This window comes from Callorhinus ursinus, unplaced genomic scaffold, assembly GCF_003265705.2.
Source record: "Callorhinus ursinus isolate GAN/ISIS: 27379988/994484 unplaced genomic scaffold, GSC_fseal_2.0 scaffold51, whole genome shotgun sequence".
Taxonomy (NCBI): Eukaryota; Metazoa; Chordata; class Mammalia; order Carnivora; family Otariidae; genus Callorhinus; species Callorhinus ursinus.
The window spans coordinates 4,770,136-4,792,527 of record NW_027397113.1 but is presented as its reverse complement, the minus strand read 5'-3'; the positions used below and the strand labels follow the sequence as shown (position 1 = coordinate 4,792,527).

Sequence of the window (22,392 nt, the reverse complement as noted above, 5' to 3'; positions counted from 1 at the left end):
CCTCTCATGCTCTCTATCTCTCATTCTTTCTCTCTCAAATAAATAAATAAAATCTTTAAAAAAAATTTTTTTTAATGTTTTTAATTTAAAAAAGGAAGGAACTAACTCTTAAGCTGGGTGCTAGTTATATGGGTGTCTTATTGTTTTTTATAACCTATGTATTATATTCTTTATAACCTATGTATTATAACCTAATATATATATATTATATATTTTGTATGTGTGAAATTTTTTTTTTTAAAGAGGATGATGGTAATGCTTGCTCTGTCTCCAGTTCAAATGAGACAACCAAATGAGAAACATTAGCTTCACTTTACTAGGCACTTATTATGAGCTAAGCCCTTGATCTATATTTCTCCCATATTCAGCACAGTAACACAGTGAGAGAGCAGATACCGTCCAGGGTGAGCACAACCGGCTGGGGCCCCTGGCAAAGCCCCATGGAGGCATGAGGGGTGCCCATCATAGGCACTAATTCCTTCTGCCTTCCCACAGGTGTTGAAGTCCACAGGAGATGTGGCCGGAGGCCGGGCCCTGTATGAGGGGTACGCAGCGGTCACTGATGCGTCCCCTGAGTGCTTCCTCACCCTCAGGGACACAGTGCTGCTCCGCAAGGAATCTCGGAAGCTCATCGTTCAGCCCAATACTCGCCTTGAAGGTAATGGACACCCGAGCCCTCTTTGATGGACAAAAGACGCCTGGAACCCATCCCTGGGCTCAGGAAAGGCTACCTGGCGTGACTCCTGCCTCTCTCCCTCCCTGCCCCAGGCCTCCCCATGCCAAACCCTAGGCCCCAAACCTTGGCATCTGTTACCACCACCCCACACATGCAGGGCTGTGCTGCTTATAAGACAGCAACCAGGGGCGCCTGGGTGGCTCAGTCATTGAGCATCTGCCTTCGGCTCAGGTCATGATCCCAGGGTCCTGGGATCGAGTCCCACATTGGGCTCCGCGGGAAGCCTGCTTCTCCCTCTCCCACTCCCCCTGCTTGTGTTCCCTCTCTTGCTGTGTCACTCTGTCAAATAAATAGATAAAATCTTAAAAAAAAAAAAAAAAAAAGACAGCAACCAGAGGTTTGCAGAAGACCCGCAGAGCAGGGGCTAGTGGAACAGACAGACCCCAGGCTTATGGGGCGGCCAGGCATGTTCCTGGAGGATCAGGCCTTTCGGTGCCTGGAGACAAGGTGAGGGGCAGGCATGAGGTGGAACCCAGCAGGCTGGTGGAACCCAAGGGACGATGTGACTGCAGAGCCCAGGAGAGAGATGAGCAGCCCCGTGGGCCCCCTCCCGTCTCAAGTGATGACTCTCTTTCCCAAAGCCTTGGCCCTGCCTGCCCTACACTTGCACCCATTGTATTAGAGGCCTGTGCTGCATTCACTTTCCTCTCACCTCCTGACCCATCTTTCCTGACGCTTGTCACGTGAGGCACCTGAGCAGAGGCGGTGCCAGGCAGCTGCTCCGTGACCTTGTCTTCATCCGTAAAGCCAGTGTGGATTGTGTGCTGACAATTAGCTACTTCCTTCAAGCTCTTACTGCTCTCCATGGCTTCACTCTTTAAATCCTCCCCACAGGGGTGCCTGGCTGGCTCAGGCAGCAGAGCATGTGACCCTTGATCTTGGGGTCGTGAGTTCAAGCCCCCCCCCCCATTGGGCATAGGGCTCACTTACAAAAATAAAATAGAATAAAATAAATCCTCACCATAACCCAATGAGGTAGTTACAGTTTACATTTTACAATTAAGAAAACTGAGGCACAGAGACAGAATCATTCGAGGCTTACAGCTCTTTACCGGAGGAGCCTAGAGTCAGATTAAGGGCGCTCCTCACTCCCACAGTCACGGGCAGTTGTGAAGGTTAAATGAAATAATTACCTCCTACAGGCAAGGAAAACACATCTGAAAGGCTTATTTCCAACTCTTTATGTTGCACTCCAGAGGCCCAGGGGATTTGGCCCTGACCCCTGCCAGGCCTCAGGGACCCCTGGCTCACTGGCCTCCAGGCTCATGGCCTCTCCATTTCTCCAACACCCTGAGCTCGCCCCACTCCCCTAGCCTTTGCACTCACTGTCTCCTCTGCTGGGCACAGCCCTCCCCCAATCTTCGGTTGGTCTTTCCTGTCATTTTGGTCTCTGTTAAATGACACCTCCTGGGAGAGGCTGTCCCTGACCCCTCAACCTCAAGCAATCCCTTCATGCACTGTCACTCTGCTATTTTCCTGTCTGCCTTGCTTCCACATTAGCAGAAACTAGCTAGCATATCCCCAGCAAGTAGCTAGCATAAGGCCTGGCACACAGGAGCTGCTCAATGCATGTCAAATGAGTAAATGGACAAATCATGCCAGACACATAGTAAGTGCTCATTACAAGATCATGGCTTTGATTGTCCAGCCCTGTGTGGGCCCTTGGGGATGGAGAGGTGAATCAGACCCAGGCCCTTGCTTCAAGTAGTCCGCAGTCCATTAGGAATAAGACCTAGGGAGAAATGATCACACCCAGGGAGCGTTAATAAGCACCCAAGAGGCCCAAATGGTGGTCAGAACACTTAGAGAAGGGAAGATCACATTCACCTTTGAGGGAATCAGGGAAGGTTCTGAGGAGGAAGTGGTTAAACTAAGCCTGAAGAGCGGGTGGGGTTTTCAAAGGTGTGGTGATGGTGATGATGGTGATGATGGTAAAGATGATGAGTAACTTTTGAGGACTTCTCTATGTGCCAGTCACTGGGTAAAACTTTGCATGGATTAACTCCCAACAACCCCAGGGGGAAGTTATTGCCCCCATTTTTCAGTGGGAAACTGAGACACTGAGGGGCCATGTATTTGCCTGAGGTCAACAGTTAGTGGGCGGCAGAACCAGGATTTGAACGTGTACTTTCTGAACCCAAAGCCTGTGCTCTTAGCTAAATACACCCCACAGTGCCACAGAGCACAACAAGGCTCTGTGAGTGGGCAGAGCAGTGGAAGTATGTTGGAGGGAAATGCTTCCCGGGAGTATTCAAGGGACCCTTGGAACAGCCCATGAGTTAAATTGGTACCCTTTTGGCTCTGCTGGGTGCTCGAGATAATGATACTAGTGATAGCTAGCACTTGAGCATTCACTCAAGGCATTACTGTATCTAATCACTGTAGATACTGTGCTCACCCCCACTTTATAGGTGAGGAAAATGAGGCTTAGGTTGTGAAACTTGCCCAAGGTCCCACAGTAGATAGATATAAAGCAATTGTTGGACTGTAAGCTCCTGGAGGCCAAGGACTGTGTGTTTAACCTAACATGGCACCAGAGTATGTACTTATTAAGTGAATGAATGAATGAATGAATGAATGAATGCAACAGTTCATTGAATCCTCCCTTTAATGCTTCCTTCTTCATAGAGTTATTGTAAGGATTAAATTAGATGATAAAACACTGAATACAATTTTTTGCACAAGAGCTCAGGAAGAGCTACCTGCACCTATGATTATGATTGTGATTCTCTGCTTCCTATTAAAACCTTTTCCTGCTGCTTTTTCTCTGTCTCCCCAGGCTCAGAAGTTCAGCTTCTCGAGTATGAGGCCTCGGCTGCTGGCCTCATCCGATCCTTCTCCGAGCGCTTTCCAGAGGACGGGCCCGAGTTGGAGGAGGTCCTCACCCAGCTGGCCACAGCTGATGCCCGGTTCTGGAAGTCCCCCAGTGAGGCCCCATCTGGCCAGGCTTGAGACAGATTTATGCAGCTCCTCCCCCAACTTCATCAAACCAGGGCTGCAAGGGGCCCCCCCTTTCCTGTGTGTGCTAGGGGAGGAGCAGGAGCTCGGACCTTGGTGCTACCTCAGCCGAGGGTGGTGACACTAACCCCTTCCATTTGTCGGCACTTTCCAGTTTACCGAGTGCTTCTCCTGTGTTATCTCATTTGGTCTGCACTGCCCTTGGTAGAGTGGGCAAGGCCCGGCTCCTTATCCTGCTTCCCAGGTAAGGGAATGGAAGTTCTGAGAAGTGACCTGTCTAGATGCTACAGGACTCAAAGCCTCTCCCAGTCCAGTGCTCTTCATGTATTACTTTTATAACCAGAAAATAAACGTAAGAAATCACCACCATCTTTGCGATTTGTGTGAATCCTTGCCTTTGCCTCACTTCTCAGCAGGGGGTAATGGGATTAAGGCCTGGGAAAGGGAAGGAAGGTCAGTTTTAGGTTCCCCTCTACAACAGGATTTTGGTATCACCTCTAAACGAGGGGGCACAGCCACAAGGAGGAACGTGGCACAATTTTTACAGTCCTCCTTTGTGGCATTTCCTGTATTTTAAAATATTCCAGGAACCTAAACACTGGAAACTCTCAATTTCAGTCAATCCTAGGATTTAATCTCTTAACCCTGTGCTTTGTTTCTCTGAACCCAGACCTCTAGAATAAGGTGGGAAGAAAGGACATGGCCCCTTTTCAACCGGGTTAACCATGAGGAGGGAGAGGGTGTAGTATTAGTTTTGCTCCTCAGAAACACTAGAAAGGCTGCTCTCCAGGCCAGAGGGTCCTGCCAATAATCCAGAGGTGCAGGGCCCAGAAGTTCCGGCTGGGAAGGAGCAAAGATAACTCCTACGAGCTGGGATGAGGGACTGCGCCCCCGCAGGCAGAAAACCAACTAAGGCCAGCATATCCCGCATCGTGGCCTATTGGCCCTGGGCCGGAAGGCCGAGCGCCCGGAACCTTTGTACGCGCTCTTCCCAGCCCGCTTCCCAGAGCCCGGGCTCTTTTCGGCGTTGCGCAGCAGCTGGCCGGAGCCGGTTGCCAAGGCGACGCCTGCAAAGATGGCTGCTGCGTCTTCGTCGGATTCCGACAGCGGCAGAGCTGAGAGGTGAAGGCCGGGGTTCTCGAGGCCTCCTTTCCTACAAATGTAAAGAGGGAGGCTTGGGCCCCGGGATCTGGGCTCCTGCGCTTCTCAGAAAGCGCTGGCAGTCCTTGAAGGGATCTGAGCGTTCAAACAGGGAAACTGAGGCCCAAGGAGTGAATGAATGTGCGTGTGTGAGTGACTCTAGGACACTCAGTGAGCTTATGGTGGAGCCTGGACTTGGCCCCAGACGTCTGTACCCCCATTTCAGAGCCCCCTACACACCTCACTCTCAGAGACTAGCTCCCGCAAAGTTTTCTTCCCCTCCCTTGGGACTCAGCCGCCAACTCTTCCCTTCTCTGCCAGCAATGAGGCCAGTTCGAAATGGCTGGACGCACACTACGACCCCATGGCCAACATCCACACCTTTTCGTCCTGCCTGGGTAAGTCTCTGGGACCAGGAGATGGAGTCAAATGACGGTTCTGTAGCGAAGTCTCAAGGATTGGGAAACCCTGGCTTATGGCCCTCTTGTGTTTTCCAGCGCTGGCAGATTTGCATGGGGATGGGGAGTACAAGGTAAGCCTATCACTCCGGCAGAAAGAGAATTGGGGCGCGAGGAAGCATCAGAAGTGAGCTTTCCTGATGGCTCCAAAGGAGTTCAGCATCATCTGGAACCCATGTGTACCCTGAAAAAGTACATTTAGTGTTAAATTTTATTTTTATGTGGATGGTGAAGAGAACCTGTCGATTCCGTAATACAGACTGCGGAAAGGAAAGCAGAACAAATGCTGCTGGGAATTCTACTGAGACAAAGCCTCTTAATTTTGTTAACTTGTAATTCTTTGCTGGAAGGACACATCCCTTGGTGCGGGGGGGGGCGGGGGGGACTGGAATCTGGAGAGAAAGTAGAAGAAAGGGAAGTGAAAGTTTTATGTTTATTAAAAGAGCATAGATTTTAAGATTTAAGATTAGCCATGAAGCTAATTTTCGTTGTTGGATGGCAGGTATTTGGAGGTTCATTATATGAATCTCTGCTTTTGTATATGACTGAAACTTTCCATATTTAATAAAAAGGTTGAATTTTAAGTTTAAAACATAAAGATAAATAAAATGTAAATTAATTAATTTAAAAATTAAAGGTACAGGTTTTTAAAAGATCAAGAAATATTTTGGGCTTACAGAAAGGGAATTAAACCTATATTTAGTATCCATTTCTGGGCTAGACTCTCTTTGAGCATTTTCACATACATAGATATTATTTATTCCCAATTTGTTAATGGGAAAATAGATTCAGAGAAGATGAGTAAGCTTAGTGAATTTGTAAAAAGGGGCAGACCTGGGCCCGTCACATTCCCAGTCATGTGTCTGTTCCACTGTTGCTCAGCCGTGGGCAGTGAACCCACAGTGGGCATGCTATTTGGGCCATTAGAAGATAGCTCTGGAATCGTACCCTTCGTGGTGAGTACAATGAAATTCAGTGGACTTTTGCCTCCAAATTCCTGTCCATAAAGCATTCTGCAATTTGGCAAGCGTACAGCGAACCCTACTGTGTGTCAGGCACTGTACAGACACAAAACTAAGAAATGAATCAGTACACAGTCGGGAGGAGATACAGACACTGGCCTTAGTTTATCCATGATATTGACTGAATACCTAGTGTGTGCTTGGCAGTGAAAGGTATAGAGATCACAGCCTCAATAACTAGCACGAAATATAAGATGCTTTTGTGTAATAACTTTTTTAATGACTAGTTTGTTGATTCCCAGCATCTAGCCCAGTGCCTGGCACAAATTAGGTACTCAGTAAATATTTGTGGAGTAAAAGAGTGGATGCTAAAATCGAGTATATGAAAAGTATGGGAGCCCCAGGGAGAGAACGGTGAGATCTGTCTGGACATACCGGGAGGCAGTAATACGTGCACTGGGTATTGAAGGATGAATGAAATGTATCAAGAAGGTACGGAGGGAAGGAGGGAGAAGGCATTCCAGTCAGAGGGAACAGCACAGGTGGAGGCACAGAGGCTTAGAAGTTTGTAGCATATTTGGAAAGAGTAATATGGAGTCAGAAAGTGAAAACCAATATAAAATAGTAGTAAAGACTACTGGCTTGGATTCAGACAAACCTAGATTCCAGTCCCAGCTCCCCAACTTACTTGAATGACTTTTACCTAACATCTCTGAGCCACAGCTTAAACCGTCTGTGAAATGGGGCTAATAATAGTACCTATCTCATAAATTGTTGAAAGGATGCCTGTAGTTCCTGGTGTGGCTCCTGGTACACCGTGCATTCTCAGAATCCAGACATTCTGTGGCAGCCCCCATTCTGGCTGGAGCATATCATGGATGGGAAGGTGATGGAAAAAAAGCTGGAGACCAGATCAGAGAGGCCTTGAAAGCCTCACTCGAGAGAATGGGCTTGCATGGCAGCCACAGTGGCTTGGAGGATGGATTAGAGGGCGGAAAAGAGAGACCGAGGAGCTTGGTTCTCCTCTCTGTCCACAGATCACATCCCAATCTGCATGCGTGTGTGTGCTTCTTTGGCTCTGTTCCCGTTTGGAAGCCAGGCCTCAGAGGCCCAGATAGGAGTTTCCGGCACCCCACTGACTTCAGCCACTCTCCACTGTACAGAATAGTGCCTGGCATGGAGCAGACTCTGAAGAAGTGTTTACTGAATGAATACTGAAAACATCATCTGCCACATACTCCTCACTAGCACTCACCAGATTCCGTAATTCATTACCTCATTTGATTTTCACTACAAGTGTCATGAGGTAGATACTCCCATTTTGTGGGTGGAAGACTGAGGGTCAGCAAGTTTAATCAACTTTCCCAAGGTCACACATCTTGCAAGCCTTATTACAAAGTCTCCTTGCCCCCCGCTTGGTGCACCAGTGTGGCAGTGAATGAATGTGCACTAGTGAAAAGGAGTCAGTGGAGGGGTCTTTAGACCTTGAGCCTGGAATAAGCCAGCCTCTTTCCACAGCTGGTTGTGGGGGACCTTGGCCCCGGTGGGCAGCATCCCCGCCTGAAGGTGCTCAAAGGACCCACAGTGCTGACTGAAAGTCCCTTACCTGCACTGCCAGCTGCCGCCGCCACCTTCCTCATGGAGCAGCACGAGCCCCGGACACCAGCTCTCGCACTCGCTTCAGGCCCTTGTGTGTACGTGTATAAGAATCTTAGGCCCTACTTCAAGTTCAGCCTGCCCCAGTTGCCTCCAAACCCCCTGGAACAAGATCTTTGGAACCAGGCCAAGGAGGTAAGTGATGTCGGGGATGGGAATAAGAAGGCAAAAATGGCGGCCACTGAGTCATCCTCATTCCCTGCCTGACTGTGGAGCTCACAGGCTTACCTTTTTTCCTCGCTGTCATAGGACCGGATTGACCCCTTGACCCTGAAGGAGATGCTGGAAGGCATCCGGTGAGAACCCACTTATCCCTTCATATGCTTCCCACCCCTCCTTCAGTCCCCCAGCCCCTCTCCTTCATCCCAGTGCTCTCCGTCTGACCCCCAGGGTCCTGTTCCTCAACTAAATCTGCCGTGATTGCCCCTCTCCTTTCAGGGAGAAGGCAGAGGTGCCTTTGTCTGTGCAGTCACTCAGGTAAGGGCCCTGTGGAGGGCCAGGGCTCCCGAAGCTCCAGGGGGAAGGGAGTGGCTAAGGAGCGGCCTGTGGAGGGAAGTAGCCCAGGCCATGCAGATGCCAGTTGTCTGTGTGTGCAGGTTTTTACAGCTGGAGCTGAGTGAAATGGAGGCATTTGTGAGCCAGCACAAGTCCAGGTCCATCAAGCGGCAGGTAACGTCCCTTCTCTCTTTATCTCCCTGTTAAAAATATGGACAATTTTTGAAATAGACAATGTAACATCGGTGGTAGATTCTACAACCAAACGTGACTAGTTTCACTTTGCAGTTTCCTTTCCAGCCCGTGCCACACATATATGGTCACAAAGCTGCAGAGCCTTCTACATTTCCAGTTGACAGTGCAGCTTTGAATTGATATATATACAGTTTTATATAACTTTCATTGTCTTAAGAGTAAAGGTAACATATTTTCATTAGAGAATAAAGGGAAGTATAAAGGAGAAGTATAAATGACTATAATCTTACCACCCAGAGGTACTCGTTCATACCATTTTGGTACATTTTCTTGATAAATATGCTTTATAATTTGCTTCCCTTGAGTACAAAACGTTATATCTTGAGCATTTAAATAGTCTTTAAGAACTCCATTCTTTCCCTCAGGTTTCTTCCCTGTCATTAATCTGAATGTTCTTTTTCGCTGGCCTCCCCACCACGTGACCATAAGGCATTAAAATGTGGAGGTACTTCCATCAGGAATTCATAATGATTCTCAGTTTATTGTTAGAGTTGTTGTGGAATGAGGAGGGAAAGACTGGGCTTGGGAATAAAAGTGCCTGTAAAGTGGAAAAAAAAAAAAGAGCTCCAGTCTTAATGGCCCCCTAATTATTTCACTGATTATTAATTATTTCATTCATAGTTTATGTAACTATTCTTGTGTACTGGATAAGAAATGTATCCCTTTTATATTCACTTCATATTTTTCTTAGTTATAATTTTAATGGTTTTATTGATGAACCTATTCATTAAACTCTGGTGGTTACTGACCTGGGGGCTGACCCTCAGTCTAGTCCCAGGGCTGCTCTTTGCATTTTAGGAAGCCTCATGGGAACCCTCCACTTCCTGTAGAAGCCACTTGAACCAAATGCATGGGCCAATGCACGCCTCAGTTTTTGGCTGCCTTCGACCAGTGCTATTCTCTTCTGCTGATCAGCAGCTCAGATCCACAGTTATCAACATCTTTGAGTACTTACAAAATCATGAAGTGAATTAATTATTGCTTAAAAGATGCAGTTTGGGGGAGGGAGGAAATCTTTCCAAGATACATATGTCATGATTATATAATTGGACACCATTACTATCCGTGTTTCTGTAACCTCTTTCCTCTAAGCGTTGAGAATGATTCCTCTTTTTTAATCTTAAAGATAATCACACAATGAGCAGTTTTATCCAAAGAAATATTTTGGTCCTGCTAAATTATTTTCGTAGGAGAAATTCCTAAAAAAGGGATCATCCTCTTCTCTTCTGTTTTTTTCTCCAGTCACAGTCACAAAAGGAACATGTGCCCACTGTAGAAATTCTAGAAAAGCACAATGAAGAAATTAAACATCACCTGTGATTTCATTGTCCAGAGATAACCAGTTTTTGTATTTATGAGTATTTATTTATGCCTTCCAGCATGTTTTTTTATTCAGATATATTTTTGAACTAGGATTATTCTAACATTTTACCTTTTTTTTCTTAATACATTAGAAGTGTTCTGCAAAACGTTAGAAGCTGAAACTTCTTTATTTTTTAAGATTATTTATTTATTTGACAGAGAGAGACACAGCGAGAGAGGGAACACAAGCAGGGGAGTGAGAGGGGGAGAAGCAGGCTTCCTGCTGAGCAGGGAGCCCGACGCGGGGCTCGATCCCAGGACCCCGGGATCATGACCTGAGCTGAAGGCGGCCACCCAACTGACTGAGCCACCCAGGCGCCCCAGTTAAAGCTTCTTTTAAAATGTGATTTTTACATGGCTTTTGATCAAATGGAAATTTGTAATTGACTTAAGCCTCTTTTTTAGAAAGTTAGGTTTGTTGCAATGAACACTTTTGTACATAAAAGTTCTGTCACATCTCTGGTACTCTTCCTCCTCCTTTGCCCTCTTTCTTCCCTCCTTTGGTCACCTGGGGATGCCTGTGGGGACGGTGTGCGGGGATCTCCTGGGTGACTCTTGAAGTCCTTCTGCAGACAGTCATCACAACCATGACCACGTTAAAGAAGAACCTGGCTGACGAGGATGCTGTGTCCTGCCTGGTGCTGGGCACTGAGAACAAGGAGCTCCTGGTGCTGGACCCGGAGGCCTTCACCATTTTGGCCAAGGTCAGTGTGGGGCCTGGCCCTCGGCACAGCTGAGGCCCAGGCTGCATTCCCTCCATCTGTTCCCCCACATCTCCTGCCCGTGGTTCTTGGTAATACATGTTGTAGAAAACTTATAAAATGTAGATAAGCATAAAGAAAAAAATATATGTCCAAGAAAATACCACCACCCACAATATCTACTATTAAAGTTCTGGTGTGTCTTTCCAGAATTTTCATATTGAGACACAGATATATAACTTATAAATACACTTTTTTTCTACAAAAATGACTTAGTGGTAGAGGATCATGTAACCTGCTCTTTTTACATACTAGTAGCCCATCACTGTGGGCTTTTGCTACATGTTGCTGAGTTTCCCTCCAGAAAACCTGAACAAATTTAAACTACGACCCACAGTGAGGGAGGAGATTGGGAATTTGGACAAGGAACCAACTCAGAGGAGTTACTTGAAGGTAAGGAAGGACAAGGGTGCCAGAAAACCTGGGATATTTGAGCCTCTCCTTTGCAGATGAGCCTACCCAGTGTGCCCGTCTTCCTGGAGGTTTCTGGCCAGTTCGATGTAGAGTTCCGGCTTGCCGCTGCCTGCCGCAACGGGAACGTCTATATCCTGAGAAGGTAGCCGCATCGTGGCCTCTGGGGCCAGGAGGAACATCTCAGAACCCGGGTGATGTTAGGGGCTTTGGAGCTGGTATTTCGGAGTGGAAAGAGCTGGGAACTTCATAGAGAAGGCTGAGCTCACGTGCCTAGGGGGCCATCTGGAGGCTTACGTGATGGGACTGGCAAAGTGAGAGACTGGGCAGAGTGGCTATTACACGTGAGCAGTGCAGTCAGAGATGGGAAGAAGTAAAAATAGCCTCTTGTTGCTGTATGGCTTTATAGGTATGTAACACTTCTTTACGCATTAGGTTGATACTCCTTACAACATTCATCTTCTAATTCAAGAAATATCTTTGAGCACCCACTATGTATTAAGCATTATGTAAGGTATCAGGAGTGTATTGATGTATTGTTAAATGACATAAACATAGTCCCTGTGTGCTTTGGAAAAAATACAAGCTCCATGGGTAGAAATAACGGGGCCAGGGTGATCAGTGAACACCTGTCTGTGGAGATGATGTGGAAGGTTAAGAAGGAGCCAGTTGTTCTAAAAGTGGGGAAGAAGGGGCACCTGGGTGGCTCAGTTGTTAAGCGTCTGCCTTCGGCTCAGGTCATGACCCCAGGGTCCTGGGATTGAGCCCTGCACTGGGCTCCTTGCTCTGCAGGGGGCCTGCTTCTCCCTCTCCCACTCCCCCTGCTTGTGTTCCTTCTCTCGCTGTGTCTCTCTCTGTCAAATAAATAAATAATAAAAAATAAAAGTGGGGAAGAAGTGTTGTAGGCAGAGAAAACTTGAGCAAACTCAAGATGGGAAAGATAATGATGTGTGCTCCTCAAGCTTGATGGGCAAGGAGGAGGGCGGAAAGAGGTGTGTGGAGACGAGATCTGGCTCATGCATGGCCTGTTAGGACATGGTAAGGATTTAGAATTTGAAAACTATTATGGGGTTTTAATCAGAAGAATGATGTGAGCCTTTTATATTTTTAAGAGATTGCTCTGCTGGGTGGAGAGTAGATTGGAAGGAGGCCCAGAGACCAGAGGGAGGCTCTCAGATGGGTCATCAGATGGGATATGATCATCAGACTTGGTTATGAAGAAAGGGGAGCCATAGCCTGTGATTGGTAGGCTGGAATTACCCCTTCTTTCTGGATGAGAGAATCTAAGATTCAGAAGCCAGGAAACTGAAAACAGTGCATTTACACAGAGCAGACTTCTCGTGCATTTCTGATGAGTTGCTAAACTGCCTAAGTCCGCTAGCACCTCATCTAGCCTAAGGTACACTCACTGTAAACTGTTCAATGCCAGGTTCTCACACAAATCACTGCAGTAAAGGCAGCAGGGAGACCGGGAAAGAAAGCACACTTCATGTTATCCAAGGTCACACAGGGGCTAAGTGGTAAAGGTGGAAATAATACTATGGTCATCTACTTTTGGTCCAAGGTTCCTTCTGGGATAGTTTGTGGGGATTAGAAAGAGGAGGGTCAGCCAGGGAAGGAGAGAAGGTTTCTCTGGGGCTTGGAGAGTATGTCTTTATTCCACAGAGACTCCAAGCACCCCAAGTACTGCATCGAGCTGAGTGCCCAGCCTGTGGGGCTTGTCCGGGTACACAAGGTCCTGGTGGTGGGCAGCACCCAAGAGAGCCTGCATGGCTTCACCCACAAGGTGCGGCTTCCGGGCAAGCATCATCCCCCACCCCCTCCACGTATGTCTCCCTGGTTCCCCTTTAGCAAGGGATTCCTTCTGGTGTCCCTTTCCCTGAAAACTCCAGCCACCCTTTCCACGCTGTGCCCTGAACCCTCCCAAGGTAAAAAGCTCTTCCCTCCCAGGGTAAGAAGCTGTGGACAGTGCAGATGCCAGCAGCCATCTTGACCATGAACCTCCTGGAGCAGCGCTCGCGGGGCCTGCAGGCCGTCATGGCTGGGCTGGCCAATGGAGAAGTCCGCATTTACCATGATAAGGCCCTGCTCAATGTCATCCGCACCCCGGTGAGCTGCTCACTCTTCTTCGCCCCCCATTCCCACCTCTGGGGCTTCTTAGCTGCCTCTTCTGATCCCACTCCACCTGACAACCTTGACTTCTGATGTACTTTTTTTAAGATTTTATTTATTTATTTGAGAGAGAGCACGAGCATGAACGGAGGTGGGGGGCAGAGGGGGTGCAGGCAGAGGGAGAGGGAGAAGCAGACTCTCTGCTAAGCAAGGGAGCCCGATGTGGGGCTCGATCCCAGGACCTCGAGATCATGACCTGACCTGAAGGCAGATGCTTAACCAACTGAGCCACCCAGGCGCCCCTTGATGTATTTCAGAAACATTTGTTGAGCATCTCGTAAGCACAAGTCACTGTTGTGTGAGGGATAAAAACGATGTCTAAATCCTGCTTTCAGGGAATTTATAATCTAAGGTGACAGCCAGACAGAGACACAGCTAATTCAAATACAACCAAGACTTAAAGCAGAGCAGAATACTGACAAAGCACAGAGAGGGCCTGGTGACTGGGGAGGTGGTGAAGGATAGATGGGGGTGGAACTCATGAGTCATTTCCGAGAGCAAGTGACAATTCTACTGGGCCTCAAAACAGTTTGCCAAGTGGATACATGGAGGAAGAACATTCCAGACTGGAAACAGCATGAACAAAGGCTGAGGGGCATGAGTATTCTTGATTAAGGAATCCAGGTGGCTCGATGAGTTTGGACTAGTGTTTCGAACACTAAGTTCTGAGTCATTAAATTAATTTAATGGGTCACACCCAGCAAAAGAAAAAAGAAAGCTCAGAGTATATCACATGTGAACTTGTGTGTATGTATGTATAAAGTGTCCTATGTCACAGTATCAAGTTTGAAAGCCGCTGGTTTTAGACCGCAGGCTTTTGGGAGACAGGTGAGGTGGGGTTTGGGGAAATGGTAGAGCAGAACAGAAAAGGCAGGTTGGAGTCAGATGTGGAAAGCCTTGAACTGTTCTAACAAGGAGGACAAAAGCCATTGGAAGTTCTTTGGCGGAAAATAGACATGATCATGTTTGTATTTTTGAAAGGCAGAAATGCGAAAGACAGACTGGGAAGAAACATTAGGCTGAGGGCCTATTAGAAAGCTGACCCCAGAAGCCCGGTGACATTTATTCTGGAACTGTGGCCGTAGCAGTGAGGTCGGAAGGCAGATGAGAAATACAGGGAATATTTTGGAGGCAGCATTGCCTCAGGCCTCACCTCACATCTCTTCATCATATCATATCTGGGGTCTCTCAACCTTATCACCCCACTCCAGTCTTGCTCTCCTCTCCAAGATATTTCCCCCCCTAAACTCTGGTGTCTCCATCCTAGGATGCGGTGACCAGCCTTTGCTTTGGCCGCTACGGGCGGGAGGATAACACCCTCATCATCACTACTCGGGGTGAGCAGACTCAGACCTGGCAGGGGTTTTTGAGTTAGGCACCAAGGTGATGGGCCAGATCCTGGGAAGCAAGAGGTGGCTGTGAAGCATAGGCAGGCCTGGGTTTGGAAAGCAAGGCCTGCAGACACATGGCCTGTCTGAGGTTGGCTCATCATCGGTGTGATTGCGCTACCCACGGGCCAGTGTCTCCAGTTCCCCCCAGTCTCAGAGCCTGCCACAATGCCAGGAACATCACAGTCAATAAGTAACTGCTGAATGAATGGTAGGACATTGTTAAAACACACTTTATTCCTTCTAGAAACCCAGAATCTCGGCAAGAAGACAGACATGGACAGAGATGGCTCTATCTGAGGCAGACGGTTTGGGGAGGACAGACTGGGAATATTGGGTAGAACTAGGAAGGACAGATCTATTTCTGTCTGCCCACTTTCCTAGGCGGTGGCCTGATCATCAAGATCCTGAAGCGTACAGCAGTGTTTGTGGAAGCAGGAGGTGTGGTGGGCCCCCCACCAGCCCAGGCGATGAAACTCAGTGTGCCCCGAAAGACCCGGCTTTATGTGGATCAGACACTGCGAGAGCGGGAGGCTGGCACCGGTGAGACTCAGACCAGGTCCTTCCTCTTCCTTCTCTGTGGCTCTGAAGCAGCAAGAAACGGGTGAACCCTCCCTGGTTCGTGCCCTAAGCACTGGGAGACCTGGGCAGCCAGGCAGGTCTCCTGCCTCTGGAAGTCCAGAGACAGCCGAGGAGGTGTACTCTGCCTACAATACCTGCCTCAAGGTAGAAGATGCTATGGGTGAAGGCGAGCACCCTATGAATGCAGAGGATAGAACAGTTGCTTCTCGATGCAGAAATTCTCGTGAGAGAAATAGAATTGGACCAGGGCTCTGCCTTTTCCTACTCGTTTTTTTCCGCTCTTGCACTCATTCTTCCATTCACTCAATACCTGCGATTATGCCCGGCGTTCTGCCAGGTGCCTTGAAATAGGCTAGGCCCGACTTGAGGAGCTCAGTCTCCCTCGCTAATTTCACGTTGCATAATGGGTGTAGAAGAGGTCTCTGCAAAGAGGTCTCTGGTGAGGCTCACAGGAGTGAGGAAGTTGGCCTGGGAGCCTGGGAGAGGCTTCAGAGAGAGGTGACATTGGACTTCGCCCTGAAATGATTACAAGTCCACCAGCCAAAAAGGGGTGGGGAAAGGAGATCCAGGCCGAGGTGTGAGTAGAGGCACAGGACCCTACCTGGATTCAAGCAACATCTGCCATGTAGTGACAGGTGCCGTGCAGGAAGGCTGGATGGCCAAAGCACAGACTGGCAAGGCAGGTCAGAGCTGGCTCTGGAAGGGCCTGGAATGCAAAGCTAGGATATTGGTTGATTCTAGGTGGTGGGGGCTGGGAAAGATGTCGAACAGAAAAATACAGTACTCAACCAGCTCTGTCTCATAAAGGGACCTTGCTTATACTTTTCAGGGATAACTATGAGGATAAAAGAGCTAGCAGGCTCTTGTAGCCTAGAGAATCCAAGAGAAGCAATTGAAACATTTGAGAAATAATTAGGAACTTCTCTAAGGTGACCGAATGTGAAATATACCAAAAAATCAATAACTTGGTATATACCAACTGTAACCAGTCAGAAAATATAATGCAAAGTTTCCATTCACAATAGCAACAAAACCCGTAGAAATAAATTTAACAAAAAAAAATGGCAGTCTAAGAAAGAAAGTTACAGAACTCTCTAGGACATAAAAGACCACCTGAATATTTTAATGATGAGACTTCCCAAGTCTCAGGGTAGGAAGACCTAATGCCTTAAAGCTGTTGATTAATTAATTAATAGCTTCTAAAATTAATCTAGGAACATAGTGATGTTACAGGGAAAATCCCAGTAGGGTTTACTTTGAGGACTTGACCAGTTGATTCTAAGTAAATCTAAGAAGTTTGGGGGGGATTTAAGAAATGAGGGCTGGTCAGCAGAATGACCTATGAAGCTGTAGGAATTGGCAGGTGTGGTAGGACTGCAGGAACCGCCGCCGATCCAGGGCACGTCTAGAAAGTCCAAAAATAGACCCTCCTCCATGTGGGAGGTCCGTATGTGTTAAAGGTGTCATTTTAGATTAGCAGGGAGCGGAGAGACTGTCCAAAAAGCATGATTAGGACAACTTACTTCTAGAAAAACAGAATTCTACTTCACACCAAACACGAACATTCATTCTGGGTAAATTCAAAATAAGTTGTAAAAGTACCAGAGGAAAAAGGAAAGATCAATGGGTGGGGTACCATAAAGACATAAAACCTCTGAGTGGCAGAAGGCCCCTCACACAAGGAAAGGAACGGGGACAGGCTGGGAAACGAGCGTGCGAAGTCTGGAAGTGTCCCGGCGGGAATGGAGGGGGCGCAGGCTCTGGAGACGGCTTTGGGGAAGAAGCCTCAGGCCTTGGCAGATGACTAGCTGTGAGGGCAGAACCTGGCTAACTTGGTGGCTGGGGCGTGGGGACGGAGGGAAGGCGATGAGGTGGGTTTCCACAGTGCTGAGTGTGAGGTGTCGGTGGGATGTCCGGATGGAGGGACCACTGGGCAGTTAGAAGCGGGAGGCGGGCCCAGGCACCAAGCTGCCGGAGATGCAGCGCATCTGTGTTGCGATGTGGACGTGGGTCGGGCCCGAGTGGGGCACTGCAGACTCAGCAGTGACGAGTCCCCGCCTTCGGGAGCTTGAGGTGGTTCCTCATTGGGGTGCTCACGCTGGGGCAGGGCAGAGGCGGAGGATGGGGGACCAGACTCAAGGGGGTGCCAGCCCTTAAGGCAGAGTCGCAGGAGCCGTCCGGGAGACTGGGCTCGTGCGTGTGGGTAGCGCGGTGGTAGGAAACCAGGAAGGAGGGAGCAGCCTGTGGCCCAGAGCAGCCCGTGTCACTGGAGAGCCAGCCTGTTGCACCTCATTCCTCCCTTTTCCCACATTCCCCGTCCCCACAAACCCGGCCTGCCTCTTGCGTGTGTGAGCAGCTGCCCACGCAGGAGACCCTCCTCCCCCACCTCTGCCCCTCCTACCCTCCTGACCCCCCGCACCAGCCCTTTGTGTCCCTCTCCTCAGCCATGCACCGGACCTTCCAGACCGACCTCTACCTGCTGCGCCTCCGGGCCGCCCGTGCCTATGTGCAGGCCCTCGAGTCCAGCCTGAACCCTGTGTCTGTGATGGCCCGGGAGCCCCTCAAGCTGCACGCTGTGGTGAGTGAACACCCTGGTGTGGGGGGAATCAGGCCACCTCAGGGCCAGAGGGGCAGAGGTCCAGGGTGAGTAGGAACCCCTCAGTCCCAGAGCCAGTTCTGAGCCCACTAGGCCTTGTGCCTGCTTCTCACCTCCCCTAGGCCCAGAAACCAAGCCGCAGGGTGGGCCATACTCTCCAGCTCCTTTGGCCCGTGCCGTGCCTCAGACAAGCCCCCAGATCTCGGGCAGGGCACGCAAGGAGTCGCCTTGGGACGTTTCTTCCCAGGACTGGAGGGGCTCTCACAGCTATGGTATGAGGAAGAAAGCCGTTCATTCCAGTAACCACGGGCAGCCTGAGGTGCTAGGACCGCCTGGTACAGGGAAGGGAAGTCCCGGGACCGGCCCAGGCACAGGAGGAGGAGCCCCTGCACTCACACACAAGTGACCACGAGGTCGTCTGGGCTCTGGCCAGTGCTCAGTGGGTCCCCGAGGTGTGCTGTCTGACCCACTGGGTTTCCGATTTCTCTTTCCCTGAAGGAAGTGGATGGAGAAAGGAAGAGGCTGCAGAGCAACCAAGGCTAAGAGAGAGGAAAATGAAGTCGCTGTGGCCACCACAGGACAAGAGTGGGCAGCGGAGAGAGCCTGGGAAGGCAGGGGCAGGGACAGGGGTGAGGCCACAGGTGGGAGTTGGGGCATGCATCCCCAGGCCAGCTCTGCCTCTGACCAACTTGCTGAGTGGCCTGCATCAAGCCCCTTCCCCTCTCTGGGCCTTTGCTGATCCCCGTACAAGCAGGAGCCAGCCTTCTGGGCTTCCGAGGGGCCCCTTGATGAGGGGCAGGACAAAGCATTAGAGCAGGTGGGGAAGAAGGTGACACAAGGACATTGCTGAGAAAGCTGGAGGGCAGGACCAGGACACATCAGATTCAGTGCCCAGGGCTGCTGGTCCTAAGGGCTTTCTCCACCCACCCCACCTTCTCCACAGGTTCAGGGCCTGGGCCCCACCTTTAAGCTCACACTTCACCTGCAGAACACCTCAGCAGCCCGACCCATCCTGGGGCTCCTGGTCTGCTTCCTGTACAACGAGGTGCTCTATGCCCTGCCCCGGGCCTTCTTCAAGGTACTGGGCCCACCTCACTGAGACATGGCGTGAGAAAGACCAGGCCGGGGCCTGAGGAGGTGCCCACAGAGCCAGAACAGATCGGTAGTGAGGGAACTGGCAGGTGGCTACAGCCCCAGACCAGGCTGGCGCATGGCAGAGATCTCTGGGGAGAATGCCCAAGCCTTGCCTCGCTGCCTGAGAAAGGTCTTGGGGAGCCACACAGAAGGTTCTAGGAGAACAGCCAGAGTCAGGCTCCCACCTGTGCCTCTCTCAGGGATCCCAGAGCCCATCCTGCCTCACAGCCATACCTGCAGTAGGAATGGGAGCTTCTTTCTGCCCCTAGGAGAATTTTCCACAGTGAAGGGCCTGCTTTCCCACCAGGGTCCAGATTTGACCCTAAGTTGGGAGGACCAGAAACTGAGAAAGACTCTGGGACTTGGTTGGGAGTCAAGACGTCTGGGTTTAATCCTGGACATACATTTGGTCCTGGAGCGTCCACTCCTCTCACTGAACTGCGTGCCCCGTGAATGGGCCTGTCAGCCCTGCCCGCCTGCCCCCTGGATTATTCAGCTTCTGTAGCAGGCATGAGAGTGCCCTGGAATCTGCTAAACACTGTCCAGGCATGAGGGCTGATTTCCTTACCTCTTTGTCCCCAAACTCAGGTCCCCTTGCTGGTGCCAGGACTCATCTACCCCCTGGAGACCTTTGTGGAGAGTCTCAGTGACAAGGGCATCTCAGACATTATCAAGGTAGGTGGCCCATTGGCACTACATGGGGTGGACAGTGAGAGTGAGGTGGACGAGGTCCCCGGGTGGCCGCTGGCTCAGAGTGGGTATCTGCAGCCCTGTCCCCTTTGACAGAGCCCTGGTTGCCTGTGACTGGGCCCAGTGCAGACCAGGCCAGGCTTGTGTTTGCAGGGAGCAGGGAGGACAGGGGGCCTGCCCTTACTGCCGTGGGTACCTCCTCCATAGGTGCTGGTGCTTCGTGAAGGCCAGAGCGCACCCCTGCTGAGCGCCCATATCAATATGCCTGTGAGCGAGGGGCTGGCAGCTGCCTGACCCCCGGACTGGTGTTGAAGCCCCTGCGGAATCAGGACCAGGAAGATCCAGCCCTTTGCAGTGAGCTGGGCAGAGCCAGTGGCCCCAGGCCCATTCCCCGAGCAGCAGTGTGTTGGGGCTACAGTTTCCTTCTCCTCTCCTCTAAGTGTCTCCTTTCTCACCACCCTGACTGCTGGGTGACCTATAGAAGCAGTGAGGTTCAGCTCCTTCCCCCTCAGGAAATCACAGGGAACTTCTCTGCATCTCCCCACTTTTCTCCAGAAATCACACCAGGTCCGAAGGAAGCTCTCTAAAGTGGTTAATGTGTGATGAGGGGCATAGGCCCAGCCTTCTCCTTTGCTGCTTTCCTTTGTTACATTACTCGTGTGTGGCTGCAGGCCCGGGCCAGAATTGGCTATGGCCTGACCTGGGGCAATCAGAGGCTTTTCTTGGGCAAGACTGAGCCCCCTGTTGCTGCCTGGGGTTCCAGAGGCTTGGCTGATGCTAGCTCAGCTTACAGGCAAAACACATGCTCTGATCTCTCCTTGTGAGCTAAACAAGGGACCCCCTCTTGCTATTCAGGGGGCCCAGGGAATAGCTGCCTCCCCACAGGGGGCTTTCCTGAAATTTGGGCTCAACCAAGGTCTCAGGCCTGTGATGCTCCATGAAGGTTGCCAAGAGAGGAACTGGTGCAGGAAGGCATAGAGTGCCCATGCAGGGAGCTAGTGACCCCCGCCCCCCACCCGACTTCTGAAGACCACACAGCTTCTGCCCCTCACTTGGATTTTATGCCCAGAAAGGGCATCCCCGGAGAGGAAGGCTCAGTTAGAGCAGAGGTGGGGCTAGGGTGCACAGGAGAGGTGTTTCTGGAATCCTGGGGAAGTGGCACAGGAAGCAGAAGCCCGGAACAGCTCTTCTATGCCCTGGAGCCCAGATCAGTCACGTAAGTGGGACGTTCACTGGGCAGGGCCATAGTGTGAGAGAATGAGCTGGAAAAGCATGGACCAGAGGCGTTGAGTGAGGCTTAACCCTGAGGGAAGGTACGTGTTTAGACCACAGGGACCAGAGACCCACAGTCCTGGCCTTCAGTGCCTCCTGCAGCCCTGGCCGGTCTGCCTGGCCCACTCTCAGCCTCTGTTAGGCTCGTGCTACCAGGGCCACTCTGAGCCACTTGTGAGCCAGGAACCCTGCACAGGAAGCAGAAGCCCGGAACAGCTCCTTGAGGACCTGTATCTTCCTCTGACCAGGCGCAGCCTAGCATGTGGTAGCTATCTCAGGCTTGTAGGAAGTAACCAAATCCTTCTGGGTTAGTTTCCCCACATGTAAAATGAGGCAGTTTGGCCAGATTCAGCTCTAGCATCCTATGAGCTGGGCAGCCCCTCTAGAGGAAATGAGGAGACGACTCCAGAAAGGGGATATTTGACAGGAGTAACTGCAGAGCTTTTGCCCTTGATACCAAGGGCCCCAACCTAACTGCCGTGGCCAGGCAATAGCCTCTGTGTCCAGGACACCAGTGAGAGATTGGAGTGACACAGCTCACAGCCCACTCCCTAACTCTTCCAAGGAGTGCATTCTGGGGCCAGGTTAAGAGAAGCCTTGGGGGAGGGGGTGGCTCAGTTGGCTGAGCGTCCTACCCTTGATCTCAGCTCAGGTCTTGATCTCGGGGTGGGGAGATCAAGCCCGCGTTGGGCTCCGAGCTGGGTGTGGAACCTACTTAAAACGAGAGAGAGACAAAAGCATGGGGTCTGGACCAAAGAAAGCGCCCACCCCCCTCCTCTGTGCACAGTCTGGCCACTCGAAGACATCAATCAGTTGGATCAGAATGGTGAAGGGTCTCTAGATCAAGCCAAGTGAGGCACAGTTGGAACAAGCAAGAGGTTTAACCTGGAAATGGAAAGAATAATAAAGGGAGTGTCACTGTCAGTCAGAGAGATTGCAACTTAACCTGAAGAACTTCCTGAGAGAGCTTATCAGAGGTGGAAAGGCCTGCCCTACAAGGTAATGAGCCCCTTGTCACTGGGGCTGGGCTATCTCTTCACAGTGTTGTGTGCTGGGCCACATGACCATAGAATCTCTTCTACCCCAATCAAGTGATGACTGTGTGAACTTGGAACAAAAAGTATGATCTGGATTCTGTTCGTAGCTATTCATGATGATGAAAGTGGAGAGACTTCCAGTGCCCAGTGAGAATTTGTATGATGTAATACTACATACCGATGTGAACTGCGTCGATGTGGACAAGTATACATAAAGCAATATGAAACCAGGGACAGTGCATGGTACCCAGTGCCCTCACTAGTTGGAGCTCCAAGAGATTGTGGACATTAGAGATGAGGGGAGTTGGTATCTTTTACATGTACCTA

The 22,392-nt window shown here is 50.2% G+C and overlaps 2 protein-coding genes across 7 annotated transcripts in view; both read left to right on the top strand.

Annotated features, from left to right (window-relative positions):
- The window catches only part of DPP3 (dipeptidyl peptidase 3), a 37,834-nt gene extending 33,771 nt beyond the window's left edge, over positions 1-4,063 (top strand). For all 5 annotated transcript variants that reach the window (XM_025878719.2, XM_025878718.2, XM_025878722.2 and 2 more), the window contains 2 exons: positions 496-658; positions 3,516-4,063. In XM_025878719.2, the coding sequence (XP_025734504.2) occupies positions 496-658; positions 3,516-3,688 (336 nt within the window). In that variant the 3' untranslated portion in view covers positions 3,689-4,063. The remainder of the gene's footprint in view (positions 1-495; positions 659-3,515) is intronic.
- A 670-nt stretch (positions 4,064-4,733) lies between these two features.
- BBS1 (Bardet-Biedl syndrome 1) lies at positions 4,734-22,051 on the top strand. Of its 2 annotated transcripts, XM_025879396.2 has the most exons (18): positions 4,734-4,816; positions 5,156-5,232; positions 5,332-5,366; positions 7,773-8,045; positions 8,160-8,206; positions 8,349-8,387; positions 8,507-8,579; positions 10,595-10,726; positions 11,233-11,339; positions 12,860-12,980; positions 13,145-13,303; positions 14,634-14,703; positions 15,139-15,297; positions 17,781-17,914; positions 18,055-18,204; positions 18,876-19,010; positions 19,655-19,741; positions 19,964-22,051. In XM_025879396.2, exons 1-18 carry the CDS (start codon positions 4,770-4,772, stop codon positions 20,048-20,050), a joined length of 1,932 nt encoding a protein of 643 aa, XP_025735181.1. In that variant the 5' UTR covers positions 4,734-4,769; the 3' UTR covers positions 20,051-22,051. The 2 variants fall into 2 exon arrangements, with proteins under 2 accessions (XP_025735181.1, XP_025735182.1); XM_025879397.2 differs by lacking the exon at positions 18,055-18,204.
- The last annotated feature ends 341 nt before the right edge of the window (positions 22,052-22,392 follow it).